Source organism: Pezoporus occidentalis, unplaced genomic scaffold (genome assembly GCF_034315485.1).
Source record: "Pezoporus occidentalis ecotype Australia unplaced genomic scaffold, CSIRO_AGI_Poc_V1 ctg28, whole genome shotgun sequence".
NCBI classification, from domain to species: Eukaryota; Metazoa; Chordata; class Aves; order Psittaciformes; family Psittacidae; genus Pezoporus; species Pezoporus occidentalis.
In genome coordinates, this window is record NW_026914718.1 from 7,000,045 (window position 1) to 7,026,526 (window position 26,482).

General features: G+C 40.6%; 1 protein-coding gene across 3 annotated transcripts in view; it reads left to right on the forward strand.

Annotated features, from left to right (window-relative positions):
- Positions 1-1,485: 1,485 nt before the first annotated feature.
- ITPRID1 (ITPR interacting domain containing 1) overlaps positions 1,486-26,482 on the forward strand; it is a 44,837-nt gene continuing 19,840 nt past the window's right edge. For 2 of the 3 annotated variants that reach the window (XM_062625486.1, XM_062625487.1), the window contains exons 1-6: positions 1,487-1,780; positions 9,583-9,634; positions 10,447-10,533; positions 11,209-11,411; positions 17,085-17,647; positions 20,275-20,329. In XM_062625486.1, the coding sequence (XP_062481470.1) occupies positions 9,603-9,634; positions 10,447-10,533; positions 11,209-11,411; positions 17,085-17,647; positions 20,275-20,329 (940 nt within the window). In that variant the 5' untranslated portion in view covers positions 1,487-1,780; positions 9,583-9,602. Of the gene's footprint in view, positions 1,781-9,582; positions 9,635-10,446; positions 10,534-11,208; positions 11,412-17,084; positions 17,648-20,274; positions 20,330-26,482 lie in introns of all 3 variants that reach the window. The other variant, XM_062625488.1, reaches the window with a different exon arrangement.

Consider the following 26,482-nt stretch of genomic DNA (forward strand, 5'->3'; position numbering starts at 1 on the left):
CAGGGCTAGGCACGGTGCCAGCTGCTTGCTTTAGAAGAAAGGGAAAAAGCTTCTGGGGCTGATGCATCTCTCACTTGCAGACACCAGCAGAAAAAAATCCACTGATGTGAGTGGGATTATATTGGAGCAAAGCTACTATTTAGTGGACCTTTTGATGAGCAAATGAATGGCGGCGGTCATCCTAATTGTCCCCCTGTACCCGTAAGGAACAGTGGTGTAAGGACAGAGGGAGATCTGGCTGCACCCTCCTTATCAAAGGGAAGCTATTTGGATGGTGTTGGTGCCCTGTCACTGGTTGTGGGCCACTCTCCTGGACTGGGAAGCCAAGAAGAGTATCCTGGAATGATATAGCTGCCCTGGCCCTATCAGAGATGTGCCTAGTCCAGTGCTAAGGGAGGAAACACTATTTTTGCCAAACGTCTGATCTACTGTCCTGGTTAATCCATGCCTAAAATCCCTTGGAAAGGAAACCCTTGATTCATGCATGTGGGCTAATCATTTGGGATCCTGTTACTTTTTCACTCAAACCAATAGTAATTTGGCTATTCCTATCCATAGAAGAAGGGTCATGCTGTGGTATTGTATGTCAGTTGAAATAAAAATGATGTGTAACTATATATCTGGCAGAGCTTAAAGCAATAATTAAGAATTACTGACAATTAGCAATCTAATAGACAAACAATCATTTGCAATTTGTTATAGGGAAACAAGACAATTTCCCTCTTTGTTGTTAACTGTACTGTGCTGGTTCCCACTAGGTCTGCTTAGGGGACTGTTCATGTTGCTCATTTAACTGGCTTTTGTATAAAATTAAGGTACTTTATAGAGTGCTTCTGCAGAATGAAGAGGACACTTAACTGGATAAAAACTTGCCGTCAGAAGATTTGGCTGCTTCCTATTCCATTCCAGTGCTTGTGAAAATCTCTTCTTCCAGATTAGCAGCATATTGATTCAGCTCTAGTACCCCAGGTGGAAAAGCTGTAAAGCTGAATGACCACCATACCTATCTTCTAGCTATTTCTCACAAGAAATGCCATTTCACCTGCAGATGTGCATGATTCTGTCTCTTCCTTCTTCATCTGAAACACAACTTCCCTTAGCCTTGCTCTCTTGGTACCAAGCACAGACCCAAAGTCGGTGGTTGTTTCACTTTTGATCAGTCATAAGGAAGAACCTGGAACACTCTGTGGCCAGAATATCAAGTTGGGTGTCCTTCACTGCTTCTAGTCGTTTGCAATGCAAATGGTAGGCTTTGTCTCACGTAATGCCATATCCATGGTAACCAAATGAAGACAAGTTTGCATTACTTCCTTAGCAAAGTGTAATCCTTCCCTTGGTATATGTGCCAAAGAGGCATACAGCATTAAAGGGACAGCAATATATTTCTTGGGAATGGAAGCAACCAAAGAAACTTCTGCTTTCTTTCCCTAATTCACATTGAGTTATCACTGCCTGTAATCCTTCACCCTCCCTTTCTCGTTTATTTCTAGAGTTCCTGTTCTTAAATCTAGACCTGTCCGCGCTTCTGCTTTGAGGCTAGCAATCGATCATCTGTCTGAACTGTCAACTTAAGCACCACTTCTTGGCAAACAGCCTTTCCTTGCCCTTCCTGGTATCTTTAAAGAAAAACGACAACAACTAATAGGAGTACAAAGCTAAGCCAAGAACAACAGTTCTTGTCCTTCAGTTTTGCAGACTTTGAGTCAGTGGCAGCGCAGAGGCGCAGATGCACCAGCCTTCAACTATTCCATTATATTAGCAGCTGGATTGAGCCATACAGGTTGGAGCTTATCAATTTTTTCATTGTAGTGGTCAAAATTTTAGAAAGCTTTTTTTTCTTTTTTTCTTTTCTATTCTGAAAAGAAATGAAATGTAAGATATGAGGTGGGAAATATTTATGTATTTATTTATTTATAATTTCTGGGTTGAATTCCAGTTAAAAGAGCTTTTATGTATTTCATAGCTTCTTTTGACCAGCCAGGGTATGTTTTGGGGTCAGACTCAAACTGCATGTACTGCACTTATTGTTGTTGTTTCTGTTTTCACTGTTGTTCTGTTGCCTTGTGCACCAAATTTATGCATTTTTCTCTTATGTATCTTGAAGGCTTAAACCACAACTCTTTCTCTCCTTCTTCAGCACAATCTTATGCAGTTTCAAATGGAATCATCTTTAGCTACTGTTATTTACTGTTATCTGTAATGTTTCTTCTCAGTTAAGAGTGAGTTAAATGCAGCACGATAACTTCACCTTCCAATGGGGTTATTCACAATGAGCAACACTGATTTTCTCAACCAGCCCCAGGACTTCTACTTTGAAAAGAGCAGAACAAGTTGATATTGTAGCTTCTGAGCAGGAATTTTACCAAAGACTTCACACAGACAGAACCCTACACAAATTTATATTTACCAACATATGAGAAGGCTTGAAGTGTTATTACAGCTTTCACTACCTGGAACACTTCCAGGAAGGCTTCACTCCCTTGTGAGTTTTCACATGGATGTTGCAGGGGTGCTTTGAATATCAAACTGAGTGTCCTTCCTTTCTTTCAATGCAAACAAATGGTAGGCATGCTGCAACAAAATAAACTAATACCTTCCTACAGTAGCTGCGATTTCAGTGTGGTTAACAACTAATACTTTGATAGGTAGGGAAAGGTGGCCTCAACTTCATTTAGCTGTCCAAAGTCAAGTCCTAATTTTAAAGACTGAAAAGGCTTTTGTCATCTTCTTTTGTTTCTGAGTAAGACAGTAAAAGCAGGAGTCCTCAGTGTTCAAGCAGTAGTTTGTTGTTGTAAATGGCAACTGAAAAGAGTGAATATTACACACCAGAAATTATGATTACTCCTGCCTGAGGGCACCGTGCTAGGTGTATCTTTCTTCTCATTTACTGGAGTAGAGATGGGTAGATGGGTACTGTGAGCTTTCTCACTGATGGAGCTGCCATAAAAAGCATAGCTTTTATGCAGAATGCAGAACACAGCTACATCACATAAATGACTCCACAGTAATAGTATGAAGAATCTTCTTTGCTGTATTCCTGCCATTTTTTTCTCTTTTTTAATGATTACCTAAATGTAGCGATTGATTCAGAAGCTATATAAGAATTCATAGAGTTGATAATGGAAAAACTTCTCATCCTAGCTATGAGATCTGAAAAAAAACAGGTTTTTTTCTCCTGTTTATTCCATGTGTCATAAGCATACTTAGTGTTCTGCTGTCATGCTAAACAGACCAGTCACCGTAAATATGCTTAGTTACTTTTCTGGATGGATATGGAATATCTTAGGAACATAAAGGCTTTCCTAACTCCAAGTATCTCAGACTCGCTGCTAGCTCCTAATTCATGTCTGTACAATTGCAAGTTTAGTTGTATAGTTCTCAATATTAAAGTTAACTGTAGGCTGTCTACTCAAGTATTGATGCACCTGGATATGGATATGGAGATGTTTGCATTCATAAATGTCTAAAGAAAGTGGATAAATATTAACCAAGTGTGACTGGGTAATCACTTGACAAATGGAAAGGGAAGAGTAATATTAACAGCACTATCCAGCAGGTATCATACAGTGTGAGGAATATCGTGTGAAGCTGATGAAGTTCAAGATCCTGTTTCAGTGAAACAAACACACTTTACTGTAGTTGGTGGCAAAGAGAATTGTTTCGTTAAATGCTGGCAACTGAAGTGAGACGAATCTATCTGGGAACCTGCCATGAACTGTTTATGTGTTGATCAGGTTTTAGAAACTTCTTATTTCTTGCATTCTGTAGTAAAGAGCTGGTACAGATTTCTTGCTGGTGCAGAGTCCTCAGTCCTACCTCAGAACCTCCTTTGAGGAGAGGGGGGAAAGGGAAAGACTTAAATAATTATTAAAAAAAAAATATTTCCAAGATGTTCTCAGTGTGTTATCAAATGAACAAAACACACAGAACATGGAAACCAGCCAGTCATTCATTCCATCGACAGATTTGCAGAGCTAAATTTGCTTCTGGAGAGCAGTTAGAAATTAAAACACACAGATGATGAGTGGTGCTGGCACCCAAACTGTGATCAAGAGGACACTCTTGCCTGAAAAGATGTACCCTATCAGATTAATCATTATGTGTTAATTAATTTGAAATCAAAAGGATGTCTTCTGCTGTCTACGCACAGGAAATTAATAGTGATAGCACTAACTAAATGTAATGGAAGTTACCTCTGTACTTCCCACATCTGGGGCCAAACTTTACTGCCCTTCATGTTCTGTCATTTACAGTTTAGTCCCATTGTAGCATCTTACCCTCATTGTGTCCTGCTGTAAATGGCTGTGCAAAGGAGAATCAGGTGGGTGGATTACTCAACGAGGAAACTAGCTCTAAACTTTGACTTCTAAATCTGAGATGGTGTGTCATTGCATCTCCTCCACTGTAAGTCATCCAAACATGATAAAATGGTCCTTCTGCCTCACTCTCTTCCTTTATTCCCCCCAAATACTACTGTTCTTTCTTTGACCTCCTTCTGTTGCACAGGCATTTCTCCTGGCAACTTCTCTGACGATGGGAGGCTCTGTTTCCTTGCAGTTTTTCTCTTTGACCAAATGCAGCAGCAGGTATTTTCTTACCATTATAGTGTAATTGCAATGCTCCTACTGGAAGGACTTTGAGAGGCCAAAGAAAGTAGTTAAGACTGGATTCTCTCTGCCAAAGCACTTGGAAAAACAGTTCTTGCTGCATATCCCATACTCTGCACAAAGGATGTTGTTAGCCCATTCTTTCAGTCTTTACAAGCCCTCACCTTAGTAGAGGAAATTACTAGAGCCTTCTCCCAGTATTTATCATGCATTCCAGGGTCCACCAAAAAAGAAACAGCACAATAGGGTGGTTAATCATTATGAATTTATTGGCAACACTTTACATTACATCTCTGCTTTCAGTTTTAGAAGACTCTATAGAGGAAAATATTAATCACTGGTTGAATTACTGTGTTTTGTAAGTTTAAGTCACATTATTATTTGTTGCCTGATTTCTCCAATAAGAAATAGAATTTCTGTAATAATAAAATTTCCAGTAGGAAAATTGTGACCCCTGCTCTGGACGATTTCAACAAAAAAATTAGCTTTTTCTTTCGCTCTTTCACAAGTCTTCAGTCTGAAACAGTATGTCTTATTTATGACCTAGTGCCTCGTGAGAAATGTATCTCAGTGCTCTGTTCATTTCCAGAGTATTATTTGAAGGAAAGCATTTCCCATCATGTTTCTGGATAGCTTTCTGATCAAGCTATTTGCTATACCATGGGAATTTTGCAGTGCTGTGTGTCCCAGGGGAGACATACCCTGCCGCATGAACATAATTTGTGGCACAAACTGATTACACAGAGCTACCACGCCTTGAGGCAATGTGCTACTATAGGAAAATACAGTTTAACCTTGAACTTACTTAAATTTAGAGGAGTTTTGTTCACCAAAATTCTGCTATTTTTAAACTTTTTGTCCTTCTTCAGGATAGAAATGAAGTCTGAAAGACTGGTATTTCCACTAAACTTTTAGGTATGACTTCATGCACTCACTGCATAAACAAGCGCAGCTGAAGTGTATTTAAGTTAGACGCAGTGTTTTGCCAGAGAAGAAAAAAGAAAGTAGAATGATGTTTGAAAGTAAGATGAGAAGCAAAACAAGTAATGGTAATTGTCTGCATCAGTCATATCAGCATTTTCCAGTAGCAGAATAAGGCCAAGTCAGCCAAACTCATGCATTGCAGGACTGGTGTCATTAATAATTACCATGTCACCATGTGCAGACACAGTATCATCCAGATAAGATGCTTCTTACGTGATGCACTGAAAAGGTTTTTGCTTCCATTTTTCTCACCCCTGCCCCAGACATGCTGATTTAATTAGATTCTTGGTAAAAATTAAGTTCAATAGTGACAGACTTACGCAGAATGCTAAAATTTCATCGGCTTTGTTTCAAGAATTAACTCAAGATTTGAATCTCTTAACAGAGGACAAGGTATGTTGAGGAGAAAGTAGGTGATGTTCACAGGTAGAAAAGAAAGTTGAGCCTATAGGTCTGTTTATCTACCAGTCATCCCACCCAGCTCATCCACGCCTTAAATGCCCCATCAAACTGTCTCTCTAACTTCATCCCTTCTCAGGAAAGAGTAGCAGTTCTCTTGGGGCCATTAATTTCTTTGCTTTTTTTAATGGTTTTTGTCTTACAGTCTATCTATAGGTGAGGATAAGCTGCAAGGCCAAGAGTAGGCAGGTAGGAGAGAATGCCATTTATAATTTCCAATAAAGACTCTTAACTGTAAATGTCAAACACCACAGATCTCAGGAGGGGGGCTATTGGGAAAATGTAGTACCCATGGATAAGCAGTGTATTTTTTCCTCCTTTTGGTGTCATAGCAAGAAAATTCTCCCATGAGATCTTCAATAGAAAAGGCTTAAGCTCACCTCCACTGGCATGATTTGATTTTCTTCTGCTGAAGGAGTGAAGGTCTCTAGGATGGGTTTGCACAGTGGTCTGGAAGTTATGGTACAAGAGTTTCAAGTGACTGCAATTCTGCCTGACCTGAATGCAGAACTCTTGCTTGTTCTCATCTGCTTTTCTGATTTGGTGAATGTAGTGAATTCAACATTTTTTTCATGAAAGGATACAGAAGACCAAATCACCTCCTGAAAATTTCCACATTTTTAGTGCTTTTGGAAGCCCAAAATATTATTTTCAGTGCTTCCATATCCAGGTTTTTTGTTTATTGGGTTCTCAAGTAGAAGATGCAGTTCAACAATATGTGATTTAATCTCGTTTCTTGTTAATCAGAGATTACTGAGGCTAAAATGCCTTATCTTCCCTCAAGTATCAGAGGCCATGTTTTGCTTATCAAAATATATTATTCATAAGCAAAGATATACTTAGATGTGCAGTAAACAGAGCACCAATTAGCACCACAGTTGGTTTACAAAGTATTTTCTGTTTGTTTGTTTGTTTTCATAAGGTTTTCTGACAGATTTCTAAAGGGCATTATTTCCCCCAAAGTATCTTCCAGTTTGGTAATGAGATTCAGTGTTTCTTGTGTCAGGAACAAAATACTTACACAGATCAGGAAATGTAAATACCGTACCCTCCCCATTACTATTTCTGTGACCTCTTAAATATGGAGAAAACAAACTCTAATATTTCAAAATGTCAAGCTCTATCCTCATTAGGAACTTCTTATGAGAGTCTTCTCATTAAAGAAAGTGGAGACTCTAACCATGACTGAAATGGTCCATGCGACACTACCTGGAGGGGCAAAGTTTGTCCTAGTCACAAGGGCTCCTAAGCAGCTCACTACCACTTAACAGGTTAGATGGCTTAGCCTTGGTAACAGTACATTGGCATGTTCTTGACCCACAGCAACACAGGACAATTCAACTTAGTTTAGCCTACAAATGGTAGTTAAGGTTTCACACCTTGTCTTTGCCTGGTTTGAGAGTACAGCCGCACCAGTTACTGCCTCTTACTCAACTTACTGTATCCTATCAAGTACTGCATGTTTGACTTTTTGCTGACCTGCTACTTCCTAAACCTCCTGAAAAAAAACAGGTTTCTCATCATTAAATTATTTACTTAACACCCTGGCCAGTGTTTTACAGTACTAGGAGTTTTATTTGGCAACCCTTTTTTTTGTTCACTCCTGACAGTATGAGGTATTGAGAAAATCACAGCAGCAGCCAGTTTGTGGTATAATGTTCCGTTACAGAGAGGAGTGCCTACGTGCTACTAGGGAAAAATTGTACTAACTCTCACTTTCAGATCTTAGTTTTTACATTCTCTTGCATTTTTATGGTGAATCTACATCTTCTGTTGGCACATGAGTAGGAAATAGTACACAAGAAGTAGCTGATTCTTATTCAAATTATGCTCAGTTTGCTGCTAGAAAGTCTCATTTATGTTACCATGGCAAATTACAGGATGTCAGTAACCTTTATGTTCTCAATTTGAATGGATATCCTTGCACTGAGTAAGCCAGAAGGAACTTATGTTAGAATTTATGAGGGGAAGAATAATCCAGTAGAGAACATGAAAGGATGTTTTCTCCTTCTTTATTGACACAATTTTGTTAAATGGAAAAGAAAATTTTAAAAGCTAGAAAATAAAAATATATTAATCTTGTGGAATGCAGAATCATAGACTCATAGAATAGTTAGGGTTGGAAAGGACCTTAAGATCACCCAGTTCCAACCCCCCTGCCATGGGCAGGGACACCTCACACTAAACCGTATCACCCAAGGCTTTGTCCAACCTGGACTTGAACACCACCAGGGATGGAGCATTCATAACCTCCCTGGGCAACCCATTCCAGTGCCTCACCGCTCTAACAGTAAAGAACTTCCTCCTTATATCCAGTCTAAACTTCCCCTGTTTAAGTTTTAACCTGTTACCCCTTGTCCTGTCACTACAGTCCCTAATGAATAGTCCATCCCCAGCAACCCTATAGCCCCCTTTCAGATAGTGGAAGAACGTCTACTGCTGCTTGCTAGGCTAATGTTACCCCAACTTTCAGAAGGTCAATAAGTGTGTTATTGTGGTGTTAAGAGGGAAGTGACAACTACAGGTACTGTATATTTGCATCTTATTTATGCCCATTTCATCATCGTAAATATAGCACACTTGGAGTCCATTAAACAATGTTATTAGTTCTTGGGCAAATATTTTCTCCTTCAGAAACTCTAAGCGTCTTGCAACTGTTTCACTCCTCTCAAACACATTTAGAGCGTGATGCATAGGGATGCTGGGGAGGGACTCTTCATTAGGGACTGTAGTGATAGGACAAGGGGTAATGGGTTAAAACTTAAACAGGGGAAGTTTAGGTTGGATCTAAGGAGGAAATTCTTTCCTGTTACAGTGGTGAGGCACTGGAATATGTTGCCCAGGGAGGTTATGAATGCTCCACCCCTGGTGGTGTTCAAGACCAGGTTGGACAAGGCCTTGGGTGATATGGTTTAGTGTGAGGTGTCCCTGCCCATGGGAACGGGGTTGGAACTTGATGATCTTAAGGTCCTTTCCAACCCTAACTATTCTATGATTCTATGCACAGCCTAGAGAAATCAATATTCCCGAATACTCAAAAAATTTCAGTGGATTAGACTTGAAAAACTGTTATACACAAAAGAAGTTGTACCAGTTCTGCTGGAATGAGTATTTAAAACAGTGTATTTTAATTGCTGGGAGAGGGGGGTTACTAGAAAAGCAGAGGTTAATTTTTTTCACCATATCTGCTCTATGTATATCTTCAATGTCTCTGCAGCAGCTACCAAAACTCAATTGATACTACTTACTTTTAAATAGAAGGGTTTTGGAGTGTACTGCTGCTGGTTTATGAAATGTAGAGACACCTATCTTCACCTTCTTATTGACATGTGTTGCATTTACCTATGACTAACGTAGACTCTGCGTTGAGCTTCCCACAACGGCATTGCTCTGCAACTTGGGCACTTGGGTTAAAATGTTTCCTTATATAATGGAATCAGTCTTTTGGTCTTTTCTCTAGTTTGATGCATTGTTGTTTTGATGGGAAGAAAAGGTAAGAAAATAAATTATTTTAATTTCTTTGCATTTGCAGATTCCCTGTCGGTACCAGAAATGGTACAAATAACGGTGCAAAGCTACAGGAGGTAGGTGTCAGACACCAGATAGCTCTGTTATAAATTATTTGTGCTTCCTTTTCCTTTTGACAAAAGAATGAATTTTAGTTTCTTTATTTTTTTTCCTCCCCCAAATTGATAGCTACAGTGTAGATTCAAATGTCTGCATATACCTCCCGGCCTGTTTAAGAAGTGAGCTGATGGATAAGCTGCAATGGTAAAAATATCAATGCAATGCACTGTATATAAACATTTGCTGCTGACCTTGATAGGTATGTGTAGGTAAAGTTAAGCTTGGGTATAACAAAACCATGTTGTTTTACATATCAAGAAAGACTCCCATGCTGCAGGAAATTTCTTTAGCAGTGAGAAGTTTCTGAAAAGCAGTTATTTATCTGCAGTTTAGTGGATACATACACAATGAGAAGCAAAGCACAGAATTGTTCTCAGGTGCCACTCCTGTTGCTGCAAATCATTGTGCCTTGTCTCTCCAAAACTTTGTTAAGAGCAATTATATCTTTTGAAGTAGGTGGCTAGAGAAACCATGCTCCCTAAAGGTTCCTCAAAGATTTACCATCTGTCAAAAGTGAGCCATTCTGCCACCTTTATAATTAGCATTTACTGGTACCTCACACCTACATTCTCACACCTACTGTAACATACTGTTCTTGAGAATAAGTGTATTGCCATGCTCTCATGCCGACTCTCCTTCTAAGGCATCGCTATTATGTATTATTATAAACCAAGAGAAAATGCAAATGTTTACTCTAGGAAAAAATCATAATGACATCCCAGAGGAACACATGAGTAAACACATTTCATTGTTGTTTTTTTCCAACCAGGTCCCTCCAAGAGTTTTCAGAAAGTCCGGTTATGTCAAGATGCAAGAGTCTCAGCTCCTCCAACTTGCTTACTGGTGCACCCCAGAGGTTAGTTATTTCCACATATTTCCAGCTAGGAATATAACGTATTATATTATACCTTATATTATTATTATACATTATATATATAAGGTATTATACTATACCTTATATAATACTTTATATAAGTGTGTGTATATATAGAGAGGTGTGTGTGTGTATATATATATATATATATATATATAGGTATATATAATATAAGCCCACCTAGAGATCAACAAATGTGAGTATGATTTTGAATACAGAGTCAAGGTTATAGTTGTAAAAGGCATATCCTCATTTATTTAAAACAAGATCAAAATAACCTTCTTAACAGGTGGCTGGTCTCAAATGCATTTGTACCAGTAAAAAAACAAAACCTACCTAAAACTGCAGTGGGCTTTATCAGTATTGTGTCTGGAGAGAAGTGACCTTGCAGAGCTGTGAACCTACACCTTTTATTAGTGTTCTCCTTGCTAAGATATCTAGATCCAGTGCCACCAAGTTCCTCTGGGGGGAGGAACGTGTATTAATCTCTTAGCAATGTGACTGAGAAATGCTACTTTCACTTAAGCAGAAGTATCCACAAGAAGAGATAAGAAGGGAAGATAATAATTTAATAAAAGTGAGACCATATTATAGACTCTGCAAGAGAAAAGTGGTACCAAAACAGTGGTGTAAATAATCCCAATGTTTTCACCGCAGCATCACTGAATGGCTGACACTCTGGGAAAAGGATCCAGTGGAGATTCTGCTTGATTTGGGCTTTGGTACAGAAGAACCTGACGTCTGCACTAAAATCCCTCCTCGGTTCCTCAGTGGTGCTTCTGTAGCAAAAGGGATCAACATCCGAGTGTTCTTGGAAGCTCAGAAGCAGCGGATGGACATTGAGAGGCCAAACCTATATGGTAAGGGAAGACATTTTGGAAAAGGAGAATTTTTAACCATAAATAGCATGGAAACTGCTAGAGTTTTCTGAAAAAAAAAAATGTGAAAAAGGAGCATGTATTCAGGAAACATTGAGGATCCTCATGTACCCCTCTCTGGCAATGGTACTTCCTAATACGACAGAAATATTGTGTAGCTCTCCTTAGCTGTGGGCTCTGATTTATGTGCTGAAGCTACCAGCTTGTGGCATTTTAAAGCATAACTGCCTATTCCCTGTAAAACACACCCCACCACCAGAGATTGTCACTGATGTCCCAGCGGCTGAAGAATTGAACATGAGCTCATTGCCTCAGCCACTTCACTGGCAGCACGTTAGTGTGTACCCATCATCACTGGTGGTGTAAGCCAATATAGTGGATTTTGAATTCAGCCAGGCCTTTCCCCTTGCTGGGCACAGGACCCTTCTCACAGGGAAATGCACAGAGCAGATAAGACCTTAACTTCCCATGACTAGAGCTGCCAAAGCTTGTGCATCAGACCCACAAATCTCTACATAGAACCTACAGTTTTGTGGTTCAAATATGCCCTAAGATATACATGAGGATCATATTTTAAGTCCTATAAAATTTCACCATTTAAAACACACAGTCTTTTATTCATTTAGATGGGTTTTGTTCTCTTTTTGTGTATTTTGCAGTTGAAAAATGAATACAAGGTCCTCAGCTTAAAGACATATCTGCATTAAAACAGCATAGTTATTTCGCTGGTGTATCACCAACCTGAAAAGTCCAATTTTGACATCATTTCCCCTCATGTTTGTTGCACAGTATAGCCAGATGGCTCTTGAAATCTTCTGTTTACTTAAGATGCTCAGCAAAGCAGGATCTCTCACGTAGCCCATGCATTCCCATTTAGAATTACACCAAGAAAGCAATATGGATGGAATAAGAATTGAAACAGAAATGTCAGAGCATTGTGGAAAATGTGTTTTTCTCTCTTCCTCTCTTTTTTTTTATAGCAAGCTCCGTGCACACATTTCAATATTTACAGCAAACTGACACATCAAACAGGTTTCTCTGCTCTCACTCTTCTTCTCTCTGCAACTCCTCTGAGACAGAGAGAGAGGGATCAGAGATAATCAGTGTGAATGGATAATGGATGGAGACCTCAGGGAAGAAGGTAGAGAACTAGAAGGGAATGAAAGCAAGAGGAAGAGCCTCTGAGGGAAGGCGTTGAAGCCAGGCAGTGGTAAGCCAAGGTGTGAATTTAATGACTCGTCCTGCAGTCATCCTCAATGGGAGCTCTCTTAGTACATGCTAATATCTTATCTGTACGGGGGAGTTGCTGTGAAGTAAGATAGGATCTGAATTTCTGTTTTGGTGGGTGTGATGTCCATCAAAACATATTATCTTGCTTTTGACAGTTTGGGAGGGGATTTTCACACCATCTGCTTAGGCCTCCAAAGTATGTGCCTGGGCTGAGAACATCAGATCCAGAGAGGTGGAACTGATCCTTCAGGAATACTTACCTCTTCTCTTTTTTTGCTATCTTTCCGTATATGTGGTGATTAACATAAGCCTGGTTCATTGTACCATATTATAGCCATTTAGCTGAAGCATCATCTCAAGGGGCTTAGTCACTGTGAAGTCTATCTCTCCCCATAGCCAGTGAAGAGAGTCAGCCAACTCCTGCAGGTGATCATCCAGATACCACTTAAAACACCTCTCAGAAGAAGCCAGTCTGTCTCAGTGACCATGGAGGTAATCTTGCACAAGTACCTTCCTATAGCCGGTGTTCCAGGAGAGGACTTACAGCTAAAAAGGGATGTATCAGGAATATCCTCAAAAGACATTTGTTTTCAGAATGTTGGGGTTTATTTCAATCTTGCCAACCTTAGTTTGTCTAATGATTTTTCAATGATGCCTAGCAAGAAGGAGTGAGTGGCAAATTCATGTTTATTAGATTTTAAAATGGATTGCATCTTAGAGTGAGACCTAATCTATCTGTCTTCAGTCCTAAAACTGCACCTGTATTTTCAGGTAGATGCCTACATTGTCTTGTAATGGCAATGAGGAGAACAGGTGCTTTTGAAGGTCTCCAGAAGATGCCTCGGAAAAAAGACCTTCAGTAGAAGGTTCAATTCTAGAGATGTCCGTTGGCATTTACCTCTCCGTGAACAAATAAGGGAACTCCAGATTCCTTACTGTTGGAGGACTTCTTCACCAGGGCATTGGAATGAAAGTGCCAAAATGAGGCAGACCATGCACCACCTGTAGAGATTCCAAGACTGCATTGAATGACTGTTCCCAGAGATGTGCTGAATGAACTCAGTTATTGTCACCCTGTTAAGTTTATTACCACTGAGCCATTTCAATGTAAATACAGTCTGAATCCCTCCCATTTGTCTCTAGCCATGGAAAACGAAGAAATTGTTTAATCTGAGTTAGTGAATATCTGAGAGGTTATCTCATTGTCTGTTTACTTTCTCCTGTTCTCTGAATCAGCAGAGAAACTTAATTGATTTGGTGCAATGTGTTATTCTGAGAAAGTGAGAAACAAGGAGAAAGATTATAGTTACAGTATGGAAGACAAGAAACCTGAAAGAAAGAAGGAGAGAGAGGTGAGAGAAACCAAGGACTTCCATAGCAGGGTGTTCCCTCTCCGCTTTCATATTTAATTCATTTCCCAGTGCAGCCTTTTTATGTCTGGCTCTTCCCTGCAGCTGAATATAGTTTTCTAGGCCTCCTTTACTGCTGATTAGACCTTTTAAAATACATGTGGATTGTTATAGAGTTACATTGTTCCCTCACTTAGTTCTGTTTCTCCACCATTGTCAGAGAGGGTTTTTAAAAGGTTTCATTCACAAGACTAAGGTGCATTTTCAAAAACATCGATCACCCTTTCAGTTTCTCAGCCAGGTCCAAAAGAAAAGTTTATCTCAATCTTTAGCCAGCTGAGAAAATGTTGCTGACCTCATTAGAAGTGATATTTGACTTCTCAGCTGAGGAAGTAGCCTCTTGACAATCAGAAATGGTCTCAAGTGAAAAGTAGTTATGCTTCTGAATATATTGCTCCCCAAATTCTTTGAAAACTTCAAGTTTCTGAATGCCTTAGTTCAGAAATGTTGAAATGTTTCAATCTGACACTTAATAATATGAAACCCCACCACATTTCAGTGCCACCTGTTCTTACTGCCATATCTAAATCTATGTTGTGTTTGGTGTCTTGTTCCAGTGGATTTTTCACACTCATTTTCAAACTCATTTCTGACTAACTGCTGCAAGCCCCTCACTGGAGCTGTAGTTCAAGTCTCACTCTCCTCTGTGAGATGAGTGTACTAGGTAGACACCATTTCCCATGATACATGGTTCTGCCGTGACAAGCACAGGTCACAAATATATACAGAAGCCTGTATGTCAAGAAGATACATACGTCAGCCTGTAAATACAGCCCTAGAAGAAAAATTAAATGTAAATTGCTAAATGCATTCTCTGAAGTACAGCTTCAATTCAGGCTTTGATTCAGTATTGCCAGGACTCAAGCTGAAACAGTCTAAAAAATAAAGGAAAAATATTTTAACGTACGACAAAGTAGACACTGCTGACATTTCATTTTTCCTTTTCCTGAGGAGAAAGAGCAATTCTTGATTTCCCCGCTGAAAGCTTTGGGTTTGTTTTTTTTTTCTCCAAAGTCTGCCATTTGCTGTTCAAAAAAGATCTTGATTGAAAATTTCCTGCTGGCTTTGGCAGTGCTCTACATTATTTCACTGCACTGTGGGCCTACTGAAGACTTTTCAACTCTTCCATGGATATTACTACATTAGCCTATGTAATGTTATACATTTAAGGTAGGAGGAGCAAAATGGTGAGCTTCTCTTCCTGTATTATAAAGTGGTTGATCGTAAAGTCATTAGAAGCCCTATAAAATACATAGATTCTATTGAAAATTCATTGATCATTTTTACAGCATGGCCATTTGCATTTTTGGCTGAAGTTTCTGGTGAAAATAAATCCTCATTTACGTCCTTTAGTATGTCATCTGTGCTACAGTTTTAGACTGGTCTGCAAGGACTAAAGAAATCTTACCAGCCTCTTGCCTATTTGAGAAATGATCCTTGGAGAGCACACCTAAAAACTGAAGGGACTGCTTGCCTGGAGGGAAACAGTCCACGGAGCAAGGCTGCCCCTGACATCATTTCTTTTGACCCATGTATTTATTACAGTTCACGTGAGCAATGGGATTTTTTTCTGTTGTTCATTTACTATGTCTGGTGTAGCTTGATTGGTTCTTTAGGTGTCCCAAGCTCTTTGAAATGACTCACAAAAGCTAAACAGTGTGTAAAAACTATTTCAAATTGCAGCAAATCTGGTTCTGGTTCAAGCCCAAAGAAGGACTGGACTGCTGTGCCACCGTCAGTCAAAGGAGATTAGCATTTTGCATTTTTATGGCCTGATGTAGTGGGAACCAGATGAAATACTGAGGATAAAATGTGCTTTACACAGAAAGCATATGGTAGCAACATGAATGTACAAAACCCAAAATTGCTTAGTCTGATGCCCCAAATTTATGCAAATGGAAACTACACAGCACTGTGTGTATCTCCTTTAAGCCATATCAGGTGAGACCTTTGCCTGTATATCTTAAAAAGCAGCCATATTTTCCTTCAGTGTTACAAATCAGGCAATGTCTGGGACAGAGACAAAAAGGAATATTCCTGAGATATAGTAGATATCAGGAGATATACGTCACAGTATTGGTCCCCAAAGCAAAGCACCAGCTCAGATCCATGTTAAATATCCCCTTGTTGTCCAATTGTCAGTGAAGCAGCATTAGAAACAGCCTGCATGCAGACTGCATGCAGTAAATTTGGCTGCTCTCTAAGAGAAATGGCAGCCAAGAAAGTTAGCTTTTGCCATCTACTGTCCTCAATGAATCGCTCAAGGAAGGAGGAGTCCTGGTGACATGGTCATTGCCTCAGGACAGGTACAAAAACACCATGCAACCAAATGCATTGTGTTTCTTTGTATAAATAACTTCATAATGTTTTAGTGATGGAAATCTCTGCATCCCTTAGAGAAAAAAAGATTTTCTTCTCTTTAGATGTTATGCCATTTTAAAAAATGACCCTGAAATTACAGGAGGGTGGTACAGTGAAAAGAATCTGGGAACCTTTATTCAACATTGGCTATGAGTTTCTGGGGGATAAGGGTTTTGCTTTGTGCTGTTATGAAATCAGGAACACAGCTTCTGTGGTCAATTTTTGTCAGTTAATGCCTATATGCATTTTGCAGTTATCCTGGACAGGTGCCAGCTGTAAACATTGGAGATCAGATTTTAATAACTTTATTCACATGAATTTTAATAAGTCCTCAAAAACCAGCATCCAAGTCTGGCCCAGCCAAGCAGAGAATTTCAGGCTGGATTCTGTAACCTTTATTCACACAAAACAGCATTCAGCTGCACTTGACCCAACAAATTCAATGTTGTGTGTTTGCCTAATAAAAAGAACTATGCAGTGACGTCTGTATGTAGCCTGAATGGATCCTCTGGAAGCAAATGGAAAAATTTAGGCACTTTTGAATGAGGTACTTGTTATGTTTCTTGGCAATGACAAGTTTGATAATCATTGTACCTGATTATTTCAAATTACACCTTTAAATAACCATGTTGCCTTCCATTCTGCCAAACTTAAGAACGTTTTCGACAGCTGGAAGTACTTGACCATGTAACGAGTGCACTCTCATCGCTGCTGACCGGCATCAATACCCAGCAGGCCAATCTCCTGGATACTACGAGGAGCAGACCTGTGGTGACACAAGCGAAACGGAGAAGAATAGGACAGCTCCTGAAAAGGGCTTCTCGGCAGACGCTGCTGCTGAAACAGGGCTCACTGGCACCTGGAGAAGCCAACTTGCCCAGCAGGAAAGAGCAACCCTGCTCTAGTGCAGATACTGCTGAGAGGGGAACAGTCCAGGCATACTCTTCTGCACGTGTTACATTAAACTGTCTGACCAAGGGGCAAACTCCCAGAGACAAAGGTGCCTCAGCATATCCCACATGCCAGCGTTCACTGGCTCCATCAGGGAAAGCCTGGGCTCCATCACAGCTAGTTGCAAAACCGCTCCACCTTTCTCCTGTGTCTGAGGTACCTGCTAAAGACAGGCCAAGAAAAGAGCCACCTTTGCTTGTAGCCCACACACTTAAAAAAGTGGCCAACCTGAACTGCAAGCTGCCAGACTCATTTGAAATGGAAGAGGTGAGGTGTACTGTGCTAGCAAAGTATCACTACCCATATTTACGGTGTAAGTTTGGATTCTCTTTTTGAGGACAGAAGCTAAGTTATTTTCAACAAGCACCATGAAGCAGCACTATGGGAAAAAGCAGTAGGATTTACACTGCTCATTGGGGTTTTGATTAGTTTAAATTGTCTTTGTGTTAGGAGACTGTCAAAGAAGCTGGCGCTGAAGTTACTGAGATAGGATTCGTTCAACCAGTATGATAGTGTGAAGATGCCAATGTGTTTTATGTACTGCTAGGTTGGTGGTTTTTTTCAATAGAAAGAGGTTGCAGGAACACTAATACATATGGTAAAGGATATGTTTTATAGATCCAATCATTAACCAGGTTTGGGGTTTTTTTCCCTATCTTTTTTTCATCCCCTCAGCTCATTTTCTGGTATGCTCTTTCAGAAAGTTTCGTCACAAGATTAGCCTTGATTTTCTAGCAGTGTTTGAAATACTTTATCGCTCTGTAAGCTGAGCATCTTAGAACCAGAATAACTCAGAACAGCAGCTTGTTCACATATCCAGTCTGTGAAGTCCATGATACTCAGCTCCCTGTATGTTTTAGCAGCAGTGGGCTGTCAGTGGGTGTTCAACATGAAGTAGCAGAGACCAAGATACTTGCCAGTCTCTTTCTTACTTCCAGAGTTGTTATATGAGCAGCAGTTTTTCTGGCCATATACTGCAGAAAAAGGGCAATGACAGGATACTCTCCAATCATACAGACTCCACTGGGATGCCAACAGGGATACTAATGCTTTTCCAGCCATCCTTCAAGAGCAAGGAAAAGGAAGGAGTCCAAAAACTAGGCTCTACTGTAAGAATCAAAGAAAGGAGGAGAAATGGAATGGTTGAAGATCCCCTGAAAATATGTGGAGAATGAGAGGGAGGGAGGAAAGGAGAAAAGAGAAGGGAGGAAGGAAAGGAAAGAGAGAGCAGCAAGTGACAGGAAAAGGTGGGAGGTTTAAAAAAGTTTTCAATTCCTTAAAGCTTTGGAAAAGGTCAGGTTAAGATGGCATTCTTCCTGAGGAAAGAATATTTCTTTCCAAGTCCTTCCAAAGGTGTCTTTTGTGTTTTTCTGTGAAAGGTTTGGTGCAGCTTTCAGACTCAAGAATCAGCATGGGCCTGATTGTCAGCCTCCGTGGGGAAGAGGGTGTCTTTCAGAGAGGTCCAGCACAGTAAATTTATAGTCTCAGAGCAGCCCATATGTCTCTGTATAGCACTTAACATGCTGAAGACCTCACTTGGAATATTGTGAGCAGTTCTGGTGTCCTCAACATAAAAAGGACATGGAACTGTTGGAACAAGTCCAGAGAAGGGCCACGAGGATGATCAGGGGACTGGAGCACCTCCCATATGAAGGCAGGCTGAGGAAGTTGGGGCTGTTCAGCCTGGAGAAGAGAAGGCTGCATGGAGACCTCATAGAAGCCTTCCAGTATCTGAAGGGGGCCTATAGGGATGCTGGAGAGGGACTCTTCATTAGGGACTGTAGTGATAGGACAAGGGGTAATGGGTTAGAACTTAAACGGGGGAAGTTTTTTAGATTGGATGTAAGGAGGAAGTTCTTTACTGTAAGGGTGGTGAGGCACTGGAATGGGTTGCCCAAGGGAGTTGTGAATGCTCCATCCCTGGCAGTGTTCAAGGCCAAGTTGGACAGAGCCTTGGGTGACATGGTTTGATGTGAGGTGATCTTAAGGTCCTTTACAACCCAACTATTCTATGATTCTATGACTCGCAGCTCTGTGAGTAGAGGCTCACACAAATGTGAGGACATTGACTGAGCAGTAAATGCTGATGAACATAAACAGTTTGATGTGCAAGACAATTTGGTGAATGCTGTATGCTCAAATTAGACAGGGTGTATATTGTTTGACTTCTGAGTGTCCTCTACCACATAGTTAAGTTAAGGCTGTAAGAACAGTATAATGACTGAAACAATCAGGCCACCTAAACTGTTAGCCAGGCAATGGCCAGTAGGAGATGTATGGGGCACATATAGTGCAATCCTTCTCTTGTATTGTTGTAGCTTTTGACAATGAGGGGTTTAGAGATCTCTTGAGCTACACAACATGTGTGTTCATGTGTTACTTGTATCTATAAGGTTCCCTTTTCTATTAAGCATTTTTCTGAAGGAGTTTATGCAGCACAGTGACAAGATGTTCCCTTGATACTATGAAAAAGTCAAATGGGTCTTCGTTCCTAGAGCAAAAAGAAATCCCAACCTTACATGCACTCTCTGGCAAGAATTTGCTTCCATATGGTTACATTTCCTTGGGTTCCTTCTAGTAAGTAATTTTTTTTTTTCCTAGGGATATTTCTTTGAGGCTGTTCAAACAAGATTGTCAGTGTATTTACATGTTGGGAACCTTCATGTATTGATGACTTTGAGCAAGGCTTGGAAAGGTTCTGAGACTAGAGTGTGGTTTATGACAAGAACAATACTTTAAAGAGGAAGCAACCAAAAAAGAATCATCTGAAAGATTTTACATTTTCACATGGAAATGTAGAGATTTTTTTTTCCTGTTTTTAGTCCTACCCCCCCTCATAATAAGGCATAATCATTACCATCATTAAAAATTGTTCCTCCTCTCTTCCTTTTCAGATTCAGAGTTTCGAGGATGAAATGCTGTATGGAAATGCTCCTGCCATCGCTTTAGGTGAGTGTTAAGAAACAGACAGTTTGGCCAGTTTTGTTTTTAAAACACTGTTCCCATGTAGCTGCTTCTAAAATTTAACCAAACAATACATTTTCCCTCTGCTCCCTTGATCTCTGGCATTTGGATGTATTACTCTAGATGTGGCAGTCTAGAATAATGATGATATGACCAGATAAATCATAGGGGTGTAAAATATACTCAGCTTGTCAGGCAGACACAATGAGTGCACATGAAAAGGTACCTCGCATGCACAGCTTTGAGTGTGTGGTGTCCCTGTCTGATGCTATAAGCAGAGCTTTCTACTTTTCCAAGCAATACTAAAGCTTTGCTCCTGCTTGGTGAATTAGTTGTCAGATTCAGATGACCCTTCATCTGCCAGGTCTCAGACCCCTAGGAAATTATCGAGTCAACCAAGAGACTGGAGACAGTGGCTCTGCAACTGCTCTGTACCCAGCTCAACCAGGACCATGCAAACAGGTAGTTGTGGTGTCAGCATGGCCTCTATCCCGTTACCTGAGTATCCAATATTACATAGACTATCACCCCATGAGCTGACATAGCACTGAATCGTGCTAGAAAATAAGTGATTTGAGGAGTCTATGAAAGGATTAAGAGCAAAGCTGTTAGACCAGATGTTATACTGTCATTTGGGGCAATTTGAGTTTGGATCCTGAGTAGCTTTTGCTGTCAGTGGTGGCAATATTGGGGAAATGGCTGTTCAGCCTCCAGAGCAGGGAGCACTCAGCCTTGATCTCTAGAGACCCTTGTTAACCAGTGCTTAAAGCAGGACTGGCATGGGGGGGTGGAGAGGGTTATTATTATCTTTTTTAATGGTACAGAAACTTCATGTGAAAGAACTAATGAATAGCAAGAACAAGATAGAGAGCAACAAGGGTGAAAGTTTGATGAGCCTCACTTTCTGGGGACTACATTGTATTACTTTAGGGGAACCAGCACAGATAATTAAACAACCCAAGTTCATACACAGGTATCTAAAAAAACAACTCAGATATCCACTGACGCTGGTCATTAACAGATGCCATTGGCTGGAGTGCCATTGCAGGAGTGATATCATGAGCCTGTTGAAGGCAGTGGCATAAGTCCTACTGACTTCAGTGAGGCCAGTGTTTTCATCTAAACACTGTGTGTGGGGTTTCTTAGTAAATCCTAGAGCCAAGTAAAGGTGATGGAGTAAAGGAAGAATTCCTTAGTTCCGAAGGGCTTATTTTTGTTTTCACATGACCTGTAAGCATACATTTGCTGCTCTGCTACGGGGCTTTTTAACTGTGTAATAGATTGCATACCTATGACATTCAGCTGTTCTTGCCATATCTTCTGGCAGGGCTGTATGCGTTCAGTCTGTCTATGTGTGGCTCCAGTGACTTTTGGGGCTTAATGTCAGGTCCTTGTTGTTATTCAGACTGTATGATTTGTCACCTGAGTACCATGGGGTTATTTTGATTTTATTTTCTGATTGATGTCTTGATCTTCTTGAACAAAGACAAGCCCCCATATCAGTATGCTCATAGCAGTATCTATACAAAGAATAGCAATTCCCCAGGACTGGTGCACTGAAAAACACCATTTGGACAAACATTCAGTGAGAAATTAAAAAAAAGGAGAATGTGGACATAGATCAGTAGGGAAAAAAAATAAAAATGTAATAACGTACCCACAAATGCTTCTTTTTTCCTTTCTTTGTCCATCTCTAAAACATGGCTTTGCTACTTAATGATGAAGGGCATAAGTTAAAGGATTTAATGGACTATATAGGTATAGCAATCACAATGTAAGGAGGAAAAAATAAGTATGTGCCCTGAATACTCTTTTAAGACACAGGAATAAGCATGTATTTAGCAGTAATTTCATGACAGACAACACTGAAAGTAATTATTTGGTTTGAATTCTGATAAGACTATAATCCACGAAAGTGGTCAGTCAAAGTCATACAAGTCAACTAAACTTTTGTAAGGTTTATGCCTTTGCAGAACCATAATTCTATTTCAGAGTTTTGCTTAAGCGCTGGAATATTTCTCCGTCCCCCTCTCTCTCTTTCTCTGTTGTCTTAGTGTCATTAATGCTTGGCCTAAATTTAAAGTGGAGATTTCCGGCTGGTTTTTACAGGTTTTTTTTCCATATTCTGTCTCTTTTTCCCACTGCTCTTAAATGGTGCCCTCCTCCAGACCCATGGGAGCTTTGTTGCAATTTCACTTGCTCTGCATCATGGAAACAGTCTAAAAATGGCCATCTGTGAACGTGGTATTGTTGGTAGTGAACAATACCTCTCTCTTAAGAAGGTTCCTATCAAATTCAGCAGAATGTGTCTCAGACCCATAAGTAGGGGTCCTCAAAATAGGCATGAGTGGGAAACAGAGTCCATACAAGGCAAACTTCAGCTCCCAGGAGATCATGTCTGAATTTAGGGTTTGGCCTCCACATTCCCTTGGGCACAAGCTGCCTATTTTTTAAGGCTCATGCAGTGCCTGATACCATAAGGGCCCATTCTCATTTAGTTGTGGGCTCTGTTGGAAAGGGTGTGAGTGAAGATGAAGATGTGAGAGCCTGACGTGACCCTGCTGAAATGGGAGCTCACCTGAGCAGGAAAGTGCAAGGTTCTCCCTTTAAGAAGAAATAGAGATCAATAGGAACAGACTGCTTTGCCTAGATGGAGCATATTAGGGACGAGTGACTTATGGAAGAGCTTTTCCCAGTGGTATTGTCCCTTGGCTCTGTAGCCTGGCCTCAATTTTAGTCCAATTGCTTAATTTTCTACACTCCCCATGAAAGCCAATTCCCTGGCTGCTGTGTGTCTTCTTTATATTTCTCCATAATGTAGATTCTGGCTGTTTAACTGCAGTAGGCTTTATGATAAGGCTTTTTTTCCCCTCTCTCTTGGCAGAATGCTGAGACTTAATTTTAAAAGACTCTGAAACCCCCAAACATCTCCGAATGACTTACAGGGGAAGCAGAGTGTTTTCTAGCTCTGTTTTAAAAAATATTACAATCTTTTTTATTAGGCAATTTTATCATTGTTATAAATAAGTAATTGTACTGGGGAGAAGGGATAATCCTTATTTAATTAAATTCATCTATACTCCCAGGTTGGCAGCAACCAGACATATGTGAGACTAATACCCACAGCCTGCCTGTATGCATGTGCAATTAAAAATTCACTCTACAGTAGCACTGGCAGTTTAGTGTTGCTTTTGGCATTTACAAATTCTTTTATTTTGTGACTTTTTTTTTTACCATACACATATGCTGGAGCAGATGTTGCTTATTTGTTGTTTATTCAAATCTGTAGGCTCTGGCAGCTAACTCCATTGTTCTGTAATGAAGCTTTATTCACTGTCCTGTATTAGGACCCAGCAAATGCATGACAGGCAGAGTTAGCTCTCAGCAGGAACTACAGTTATTGTCCTTACTTATTGGCTGTTTATATTCTAAAGCTCACAGTTGAGAAAGCTGGCTGGGCAGGGTAAGGGGCTGGGGATGATGTGTGCAGAGGAAAATTACTTGACTCCACTCACTGTATCTTTGCCCTGATGAGGTGCAGGCTTGCATGTAAACTCATCTGTTGCAGGATTTCATATTCAGCTCTTGAAAAATAGAGCTGTTCTCTCCCTCCACCCCCTCTTCTGCCTTGTTCTCCCCCACCCCACCCCACCCCACCCCTGCTGCTCCTTGCTTTTTCAATTAGCCTTTGTAAAGCACTGGGTTTAACTAAAAGATGTTTCAGTGTGGCTCACCCCTGTTAACTCAGCACGTGCCAGAAAATTCATTAGCAGCAACGCCTATTAGGGAGGCATCAGAAGTCGGTGCTATTTCAGTGTGCATTGGAGTCACCCGCTCCCCCTTGCTCCTTATTTACTTCCTTCTCCATCTGTGGGACAGCTACGTGCCCAAAAGGCAGGAATTCCTGCACGTCGCTGACCCAAGCGGACACACTGAGTGCCAACAGAAAGGCATTAGCCTGCTGGAAAAGCCCTTGGTGTAGCCCAAGAGGCAATCAATCAGGGAAGTAACCACCTCCATCTGGCTCACTGTGACATGGTAGCTCGCTACCGAAGCGCTTGTGATTCATCTTGTCCCAACGAGTGATGCCAGGGATTGCATCCACCCAGTTTTTGCAGCAGCTGGGAACGTCCTAGCTTGCCCGCATGCTGAGCTAACACATTAGCTCCTGTGACTTCTCAAGTAGCAATTCCTTCAATTATCACACCTTCACTCCTCCTACTCGCCAACTCCTCTGATGGTTTGGCACCATGGGAATATTTGCAGGATGCAATTGGTATCTCTTTTAATTGACTGAGTGCCAAGAATGGGAGTCCTGTTTGTTATCTATTATCCATTGTAACTTCCACCTGCAACTGAAAGAACAGTGTCTTTAGAAGTGCAGGAAGAAAAGGCGCATCTATTTCCTGCGCTTCAACTAGCGCAGGGGTTTCCATGTACCTCTCTCCAGTTTCAGAATGAAGAAGTGAACAGCTATTTCGTATTTTGTAGTTGCTGTAGTGCCTACACAACACTTTATGTATGACACGGTGACTTTTAGTTTTAAGTACAGATTAACAGAAAGTGAAAGGCAAAGAGATGGCCAAAAGCAAGATTTGTTAAAGCTGCAGTCAGAATCTTAACAACAAAAATCCTACAACTGGTCTTGTGTTGAGTCTGCCTGACATTTATGTGAACTTCAGCATTGGTTAATGACAACATACAGTCTCCAAATATGAGTCTTCCCTTCATAAAACATGATGAATTATAGATCTATAAAAGATAGACCCCTCTTGGCAACAGTTTAATTTTCTGCAGGTAGAAGGAGCAAAGGGGACTTCCACTTTCTTTGGCTGCTTTGGGTTGCCTCCATTTGTTTTATGATGTTGCAACCCACACTTTTCCCATCTTCTGCACATGGACCATGGAAAGGCCTTCTTATTCTTCCTTATTTCTTACATAAGGCATCTGTAAGTGAGAGGAAGCTGTGCCATCTTAATGCACTTCTTATCCTGAAGCAGTCTGAAGGGAAAATCCTGCCGTCCCAGGAATGAGCAAAGACCAGGAGAAAGAACAGATTGAAAAGCAAAGTCGTGAAATGATGAGTCACCAAACCTTCCTGCATCTTTTCGCCTTCTAGAAACATCCTGAGTTGTCTGGTTCCCTGAAAGGAGTCCTTCTAGAAATACAATTTGCTTCTTCAGCTCTTGAGAATGCCCTGGCTGCCTTGCTTTGTCACAGTCCTCCTTGGTGTATCTCACGCACTTGCATATGTCGAAGTTCAGCAATGGAGGTGGTGATGCCACGTTCACCAGTACAGAAACTAGATGGGCAGCAAAGAAAGGAAGGGCATCCACCAGCGGTGCCAGGACACCCTGCCTGCAGTCCTCAGGTTTAAGCATCCATCCCAAGAGCTTTGAGGGGTTGTATGATTCTCAGTGAGTACATTCCTGAAAGTCATTGTCCATTTATTTCATTGCATATACGTGTCATACTTTAGGTCCTACTGCAGCAGGCTGATTCATCCTAGTGAGAAAGGATATGCATACACCATATACTTAAGGCAGATGGCCTAGTGAAGGCTATAAAACCTGCTGTTGTTTAAATCATGGGGGTAAAAAAAAAAACACCGTAGGTATTGAGGAGGACAACCAAATACTTAAGTGACATCAGTTTAGATTAAAAGCAATAGTGTCTTACACAAGAAAAGTACTGAAATGAAATTGGTTGCGCTAAAGTTGTGCTGAGATTTTGAAAGGTCTTTTATAATATTTCTTCCTCTGCCTTTTCTTCCCATGCCCTCAGCATGGGAGGATCAGAGCCTTGCCAGTGCAATTGCAGATCTCCATGTTGCTATAGTAATTGTTCTAGTTGACAGCTAGACCCTTTGAACCTTCCTGCAAAATTCATAATCCCAACCCCACGTCCAGCTCAGGCTTTGAGGCAGCTCTGTGAGAGCATCCATACTTTTTCTGATGGCACTTCATTGCTTTGCTGTGGCTGCTATGAGAGGGTTGATTCACCTATCAGTGACACCTGTGAGAAGAGGATGATTGGTGTTATCCTGGTTGTATTTTTATGTTCTGGAGAACTTTAATTTCTTTACAGGTGTGAAACATGATTCCTGTTCCACACATCCTCTACATACTTGCCAGCTAC